At 47.7% G+C, this 9,210-nt stretch overlaps 1 protein-coding gene across 1 annotated transcript in view; it reads right to left on the bottom strand.

Moving 5' to 3' along the window:
* mav (TGF-beta domain-containing family member maverick) overlaps window positions 1-9,210 on the bottom strand; it is a 180,171-nt gene that overhangs the window by 66,017 nt on the left and 104,944 nt on the right. The window contains exon 2 of the mRNA XM_071678291.1: window positions 2,102-2,327. Within this exon, the coding sequence (XP_071534392.1) occupies window positions 2,102-2,327 (226 nt within the window). The remainder of the gene's footprint in view (window positions 1-2,101; window positions 2,328-9,210) is intronic.

Here is a 9,210-nt window from a genome sequence, read left to right as displayed (position 1 = left end):
TACTAACGTTCATAACAACAATGACAATAGTAATAATTCATTTGTTAATGTGTGTGTGTGTGTGTGTGTGTGTGTGTGTGTGTGTGTGTGTGTGTGCAAAATGTCAAGGTCAGCTGACAGCCGTCTTTGAAACTAGCTTAGTGAAGATGAAGGAATAGTGAAGACAAGGGTACAGCGAAGACGAGTACAGTAAATACAGAACTACCTGAGCAAGGCCCTAGCTTCGTAAAGATAAGGATACAGGGATGATGGCCTTTGTAGTGAAGATGAGGGTATAGTGAAGATGATATGTGTCACGAACAGAAAATGATAAGACTCTATTCTAAGGTTCGAGCAGGCCTTAAACTTAGTGAAGAAGTTGTTGTGGAGGAAAGTTTGGTGAACACATCAGTCCAGCGTCGGTTCAGGGATGTGTTGACATGTCTGCCCTAGTCTTTACCACTTGATTACAATCCGCTCATTAGCGCGTCATTCTATGTTAACCTTGACGAATATATATATGCAACCTGAAGGGTCCCTCGCAGCCACACCAGCAGGCGTGTCTACTAAGGTGGGGGTAATTAGCGCTGGTCGTCTGGCTGTCTTACGTAGAGTTATGTGACTGAAAGGAGTCTCCAACTGCTGCTAGATATAATGAAGATGTCTTGACCTTCCTAACCCACTAGATCATCTGATAGATTTCATTCTGATATCTGTGGAGAACATATCAACCACTCTCCCAGTTAAAGGTTAGAAACATAGGGCATTTCACACCTTATTACACTTGGCAATATATTTTCTATGCAAATTTACCGCAATTAGTTCAAGTTTCTTGGTGATTTACTTGAGGGGAGGTAAGATATATTCATGACATCAGGTGGGCAACACTGGCTAATTAGAGTGTTGCCTGCGCGGCAGACGGGGCAATAAAAGGCAATAAGGCTCAGGGGCCCCTGTGACATACCGTGCCATGGTTCTTTAGGTCTAGTAAATGATCTCTTTTGATGGTGATGCGTCTCTTGTTGTGTCCTCCTATCGGGGAGGGGACGAGACATTCTCTGTGCTGCATTTCTCCTCGTGTTCCATTGTGTTCTATTCACGACCCAACGCTCTTAACTATGGGTTAGAGATGTGTTTGACTCGACCCGTAATGACACAGCCTCTGACCCGTAGGGGTCAGTGCAAAGCCAATGTGGTGTCGAGAATGAGGGAGATGACCATGCAGTGAAGATGGTCTCTGCAGGCCTGACCCGTAAGGATCAGGTCAAAGGCCACCTTAACTAAAGGCAAGTAGTGTTGACGATGTGCGAAAGACGAGGGGGGATTAGATGCTTTCTAATCTGACCTGAATGTCATCTAGTCTCAAGGGTGTAAGGAAGACGATGCTGCGGTGAAAATATTCATTGACCTCACCAATAAGGATCTGGTCAAGGATCATCTTCGGTAAAAGGCCAGTGGTGTTGACGTAGAAAAGATGGACTTCGATCCGACTCTTACAGGTCAGGTTAAAGGCCAGGGGGTACAGAGACTGTACCAAAATAATCGGAAAAAAATATATATACAGTCAAGGGAGAAGTGAACTCAGGTTTCTCGATGGTGTAGTGAAGATGATCGTGATGATGTCTACCTCAGTCGTGAACATGACGGTGAGAGAGAGAGAGAGAGAGAGAGAGAGAGAGAGAGAGAGAGAGAGAGAGAGAGAGAGAGACGTCCTGCTCTGGATCGTGGACGTCGGCGTTTCCAGTTCCCCGCCACACTTACTGCAGCATGGGACATGTTTGCCGTCCGTAGTGTTGGCATGGGAGATGGCACTTGGTTCTAATGTAGGACCGATAAACACTGCTACTGCCGAAGGTTGGGGTGTACTCGAGCGAGTTATCTCACAGCAGTGACAGAGTTAATTACCCAATGAACACTGTCAGGGGAATAATTATGTCTTAATAATGCAATTTAACCATGATAACCAGTGGTTACTCTTACATGGACACGATGCTCCAGGAGCCTGGCCCTTACCCCTTGAGGCATTCACCACCTTCATTCGCTACGTACACTATCTACCTACATCAGCTGCCTCTACTATCATCTACCATCTACCTGTCACCACGAGAAGGGTAAGACTTACGTCGGGAGTGGTGTGAGACGCCCGTGCTGTAGAAGCGATAGTCTGCCAGCGAGGGCCCGTCCTCCTCCTCCGCCTCATCCTGCTGGAGATCCTTCACATCCTCGTCTTCTTCGTCCTCGTCCTCGTAGTCTCGTAAGTAGGACTCCGCATTTCTGGCTTCCTCCTCCTCCAGGAGACGCCTGTACTCTCTGTAGGCCTGGTCGTATTCCTCCTTCGTCACGTTGGCCTGCAGAAGGGGAAAGACAAGAGTGAGTTTGTTACACAACTATTGGAAAAAAAATGTTTCTTTTTTTTTTTCTTACACGTCTCCCTCAATGGTGGTGACACTGATGATGAGAGAGAGAGAGAGAGAGAGAGAGAGAGAGAGAGAGAGAGAGAGAGAGAGAGAGAGAGAGAGAGAGAGAGTTGGCTCGGGAACGCTGTCCTTCCTTAGTGTGATGATAAACGTTTCAGTCACGGACCTGAGTGGCCCATCAGGGCCAGACCTGGAATGACTGGAAGAGAGTGGGTGGTGGAGGGGAGGGAGAGCAAACGAAAACGAAAAAAACAAATAGAGATAAAAATGATATATGAAGTTGTAAGAGAGGATAAAATCATCCTTTTTAAGAGGGGCGCAACACCCTTACGATCAAGAGGAGGGTATAAAACAGTGTCAAACAATTAAAGAAAACGGGAGCGGTGGCTGAGAGAAATGGGAGGGCGGGGAGTTGAGGTCGCGTGGCTAACCTAGCCAATGAGGGCCATTCCAGTCTGTTCCCGTGGAATGACCACAAGGAATGAAATGCAACCCGAACAGTTGGGGCCTAGGAATGGGGCGTGTGGGGTAGGAGGGAAGGTACAGCCCCAGAGAGAGAGAGAGAGAGAGAGAGAGAGAGAGAGAGAGAGAGAGAGAGAGAGAGAGAGAGAGAGAGAGGCAAGCTGAGATTTGTCGACCATCAATATCTGGGTTGTATGCAGTGCCGGAGAGGCAGCATTACGAGGGATTACAGAAGAGGGGGACTACGTCTGGCATTCATCGCAACCTAACCCTACCCTACCCCATGTGGTGCTTTCCATCCCCTTGGCATGAGGAATGGCATATATCACACGGGTGGGAACTCAATAGGGTCGTCCATTTTAGGGGCATTATCCTTCTACGTTACCACAAATGGTTTGGAAACGGTTAGTAAACATGTGTGTGTGAGTACAGAGGATAAAAGGCCATGAAAGGCTGGCATTACATGACCAGCATATCATCTGGCTGGTCCTTGTGATTTGCATATTAAGAGGAAAATGTTCTAGTGTTGCTGTAACATCCCAGCTGGGCAGAGCCAGGATTAAGGAAGCATGTTTTCGATGACGTACACAAGAAACGTTCGTGATCTCAACGGCACAAGAAACGTTGATCTCAACACGACAAGAAACGTTGGCGATCTTAGCAAGACAAGAAACGTTGGTGATCTCAACAGGACAAGAAACGATGGTGATCTCAACAGGACAAGAAACGTTGGTGATCTTTACAGGACAAGAAACGTTGGTGATCTCAACAGGACAAAAAACGTTGGCGATCTCAACAGCACAAGAAACGTTGGTGATCTCAACAGGACAAGAAACGTTGGTGATCTCAACAGGACAAGAAACGTTGGCATCTCAACAGGACAAGAAACGTTGGTGATCTCAACAGGACAAGAAACGTTGGTGATCTTAACAGGACAAGAAACGTTGGTGATCTCAATAGGACAAGAAACGTTGGTGATCTCAACAGGACAAAAAACGTTGGCGATCTCAACAGGACAAGAAACGTTGGTGATCTTAACAGGACAAGAAACGTTGGTGATCTCAACAGGACAAGAAACGTTGGTGATCTCAACAGGACAAGAAACGTTGGCATCTCAACAGGACAAGAAACGTTGGTGATCTCAACAGGACAAGAAACGTTGGTGATCTCAACAGGACAAGAAACGTTGGTGATCTCAACAGGACAAGAAACGTTGGTGATCTCAACAGGACAAGAAACGTTGGCATCTCAACAGGACAAGAAACGTTGGTGATCTCAACAGGACAGGAAACGTTGGTGATTTCAACAGAGTTCCAAAGCACGCCATATCGAACCGGAACACAGCAACAGAGCAAGCCATGAGCCGTGCGTAATACGCACTGCGTATAGCTGCAGGCTACATACCCTTACCCAGGTAACAAAGCAGAAGCCACCGGCGAACCTAGCTACGCACAAGCCCTACCCCTCTTGCCCACCATAGCATGGCTATGTTACCTCGTTTGCGCTATGTTGTGCATGACCTGCAGTAAGTTTGGTTCCAGTATCATGCACTGTTATAGTGAAGTCAGGGCAGGACGCCCCCAGACTGTTCTATTGTTCACATAATCATGGGCTATGTTGCGCCTTGCTGGTGCTGTGTTAAGGCTCATGAAGGTCATCCTACGTCTTACAAGTGACTTACTGTGCCTTATTAGTGCTATGTTATGCCTCATTAGAGCCGTGTTATGCCTCATTAGTTCTCTTCTGAGATTCATTAGTGCTATGTTAACTCTCACTGGTGCTATGTACGCTTCACTAGTGCTATGTTACGCAGCAGTGATGTGATACGACTAATCATTGCTATGATATGCCTCATTTGACTATCCCCTGTCTTTCCTGTGTCCCTTGTCTCCATCATCCGCGCATCCTGTCTCCTTTCTCTCTAGCCGAACCCCCCCCCCCTCTCTCTCTCTCTCCAGCGTTCAACACGTTCGAGCAATCCATCTTCTGATTTTCCTTCCTCATGTGTGTGTGTGTGTGTGTGTGTGTGTGCGTGCGTGCGTGCGTGCGTGCGTGCGTGCGTGCGTGCGTGCGTGTGTGTGTGTGTGTGTGTTGCTCTGTAAGAAACGTATCCTTGTTTTTTTTTTCATAAAGATCTTATTGAAATTGTTCATTAACCCTTCTCTCCTCGTAGCAGGAACTGAAGTAAATCTACATCCGTCTGTCTGTCTCTCTGTCTGTCCGTGTCGTCGTGGAAGCACGGCACATGTGCATACACACGCATACACTCGATGCTCGTATGCACGACAGTGGTCCGGCAGAGAGGAGACTTGCTGTCGTGTGGCGCACACCTCACCCATGCGCTCCAGCAATTAGTGGGTATGTATGGGTCTGGTTCTTCAGGTCCACAGACACATGTGGAGGGTCTGTGTAAGGTCGGGGCTCTGAGGCACATGGTCGGTCAACAGTGTACAGCAGAACTCATGCCAGTAATAGTTCTGGTACAGGTTTTGGTCATCATCCAAGTTAGGTGCAGACGAGCGGACGTTAGAGGCAATATACCACAAACGAGTCATGTGACGTTGAGATTATCGCAATGTGACGCGTACAACGTATCACAGCTCGTTCATCGCAACATAGCGCAGTCTAGGTAACAGAGCAAGCTGAAACAACATGGCGTTACGTTAGGCGTAACATATCACCTACCTAGGTTGTAATATGACACAAGCTAGCTATATTATAGCACGCCAAATGTGCTGCAGTATATTAAGCGTAACACAGCCATAAAGAGGGGTAACATAGCACTAACGAAGCCTACCATTGTACAAATGAGACTTAACGTGGCTGAGATGAGGCACAGCACAGAACATAGCCCTAACTATGCTGCTTAAGATAGCACTAATGAGGTTTAAGATAGCAGTAACGAGGCATAACACAGCACTACGAAGGCGTAACATTACTCAAATGAGGCTTCACACTCCAACAGCATAAACTCCCTAAACTCACTAACGACATCGTCGTCAGTAGGAGGAGGAGGAGGAGGAGGAGGAGGAGGAGGAGGAGGAGGAGGAGGAGCAGCAGCAGCAGCAGCAGCAGCAGCAGCAGCAGCAGGAGCGGAAGGTGACGGAACTAGTGATGTTATTACGGGTCGCCTGCGGCTTGCGACGTCCTTCCTGTGGAATCGAACCAAAGGACGTCTGATACGTACGCGCCGGAGCCATCGCCAGGGGGGAACCAGGCCTTCCCTCGCTCACGGACGCACCGGGTAGGATCAAATCACCATTTACCGGTGCCTAACCATCCACTCATTGCGTCATCCTCCCTAATTACATCGGCCGGGACAACGCTTAAACCGTTCACCAGCAAAATGTGCCTCAATGTACGACATTCCCCTCCATCCCTCCTCCCTCTTCGGTAGTACCGTGAATGGAAACAATGCCATCCTGGTCATAAAACAATTCCCTACGATTAATCTCTGGACCATTGTTCCCGGGCGAGGGCTGGAGGCCGTGCATTACGACCCCCAGAGAGATTATACTTCCTCCCGAGCCAGGGCTGGAGGCCGCACATCCCCACAACGTTATCCTCCACGAGACCATTTAAGTGGCGGCCATAACCCAGCCACCAGTAAACAAACTGTGCATTGTAAATTCACATTGGGCGTCTGAATGCCGTCTTGGCCGGTTGGAGGAGATCCTTGGCCGGCTGGAGACACGTTGGAGATCCTTGGCCGGTTGGAGACATGTTGGAGATCCTTGGCCGGTTGGAGACATGTTGGAGATCCTTGGCCGGCTGGAGACACGTTGGAGATCCTTGGCCGGTTGGAGACACGTTGGAGATCCTTGGCCGGCTGGAGACACGTTGGAGATCCTTGGCCGGTTGGTGACACGTTGGAGATCCTTGGCCGGCTGGAGACACGTTGGAGATCCTTGGCCGGTTGGAGACATGTTGGAGAGCCTTGGCCGGCTGGAGACACGTTGGAGATCCTTGGCCGCTTGACACATTAAGCGTGTGAGTCCCTTCACCGCTTGACGCTTATTTCTCGCTTTGGCGAATTATTGATTGAAACGACACCATCAAACCTGCCTGGTCAGAGTCGCACTACCGCCGGTGGAACAGGAGGGAGGGAGGGAAGAGGGAGTGGAACAGAGAAGGGAGGCAGGAGGAAGGGAATAGGAGACGATGTAAAGACGAAGGAAGAGGCAATGGGAGAGGAAGTGATGAGATAAGAAATGGGGATATGAAATGTATTGATGGAAGACGATGAAAGTAGAGACGAGAGGGGACGGAGTGAGGAAGGATGGCTCATAATGGGCACCCAGGGGAATGAGGGAGCTATACCAGGCACCCAGGGGAGGGAGGGAACCATAAGAGGCACCCAGGGGAGGGAGGGAGCCATAATAGATATCCAGGGGAGGGAGGGAACCAAAATAGGCACCCAGGGGAAGGAGGGAACCATAATGGACACCCCAGGTGAGGGAGGGAACCATAAAGGACACCCCGGGGGAGGGAGGAGCCACCAGTGTATAAAACCAGCGCCAGCCTCTCTTGCCCACCAGGGCACACGGAGATAACCATCTCAAAACAACTAATAAATAATAAGAGACACACCAGATAATTAAACCACGAGACTCGACAGAGATCCTGTCCAATAAACCAATAAAACTATGACCCCCAGATCATCAGATATGGGTAAGTGGTATAATGATCTGCCATGGAGTATACTCACTCCTGGGTATGATGGAGATATGACGGAGGAATCTTCCACTCAATAGACCTTTGAATTAGTTATCTATGGTAGGGGGGGGGGACACATACCCCAGCTGTGGGTCGAAATATGATCCTTATTTCATGGATAGTATGACAAGTCTTATAAAAAAAAAGGCCTTAGAAATTTAAATGTCCCCGGGTGATATATAGTGTTTATTTATTGATATGTTTATATGAGTGGATGGGCAGTTCTTCGTATATTTCCTGGCGCTACCTCGCTGACGCGGGAAACACCAATCAAGTATTATAATAACAATAATATATATATATATATATATATATATATATATATATATATATATATATATATATATATTGATAACTTTTTTAATAAACGTTGGATTACTGGCGTAAGTCGTCCCATATATGACCCACCAGAGGTGGTCTGAATAAACAACACTACAAACAAACAAACAAACCCTCCCCGGAATGACTTGAGACTGGCGGCTACCACAGAGGGATTAACGCCTGGGATTACTAGAGTCGGATTTAACATGGGATTACATGAGAAGTGTATGTATACACTGGTGTTTTTATCCTGGATTACATGAGTGTTAAAATATGGTCTTATGCCAGGGATTACATTAGGGAACTGTATAGGACTTGGGATTACATTATGTGGGGGATTACATAGGAGATTATACCAGACTGCTGCACGAGGTATTTACACCCGGGAATACCCGAGAATGGTACACAAGGATTTACCCCGCGATACACAACATGCTAAAGTGTAATATTGCCTCGCTGTGTTTGTCTGTCCGACGGAGAAGATATGGCGAGGAAGGAAGGAAGAGAACGAAGGAGGAGGAGGAGAGAAGAAGAAGAAGAAGAAGAAGAAGAAGAAGAAGACGAAGAAGAAGAACAAGAAGAAGAAGAAATAAATAAATAAAGGAAGATTTAAAGGAATAGAAGAAAAACGTAGCAGAAGGATGAAGAATTATGAGGAAAATATATATATATAAACAAAATATATATATATGAGGAGTGAGAAACATGGCGGCCGAATCGAAGGAAAATGTGAAAAACGGGCGGGAAAGCCTGCCTTGCCTCCCCAGCTCCTGCCTGGCCAGCCAAGCGTGCCTGGTGACGCTACCGGTAAACTCCATTAAGCGATAAGGTGGGTTTTATAGACTACGCAACCCATTAAACTCTACCCATAGGGTATTAAAACTTCCAAATCATAAATCCAGATCCCAGATTCTCCGAATTTTGGAACCACGGAGGGAGAGAGAGAGAGAGAGAGAGAGAGAGAGAGAGAGAGAGAGAGAGAGAGAGAGAGAGAGAGAGAGAGAGAGAAGGGGGGGGGGGACTGGTCGCCATAATTTGCCATCTGTGGAATGACGAAGTTTACAGTATTTCTCTCAGTTCTATTTCGTGACGTCACTTTCCTTCTTTCTTCTTTCACTTCCCTGACATCTTCCTTCCCCGCCTCCTTTGCTAACCCACCCCCCACCTCAACCTTCTGGCGTGAGCTGGACACACTCGAGGAAGGGATCCGTCATTGCTCCTGTGTCGTCGTGAGGTGAGGACACACCATCCCCTGTCTTCTTGCGCCATAGTGTCAAGGGAGAAGTCTTCCGTCTGGGTGTTTAGGGCAAGGATG

The sequence above is a fragment of the Panulirus ornatus genome, chromosome 2 (genome assembly GCF_036320965.1).
Source record: "Panulirus ornatus isolate Po-2019 chromosome 2, ASM3632096v1, whole genome shotgun sequence".
Lineage (NCBI taxonomy): Eukaryota > Metazoa > Arthropoda > Malacostraca > Decapoda > Palinuridae > Panulirus > Panulirus ornatus.
This window is presented reverse-complemented; position numbering and strand designations above follow the sequence as displayed.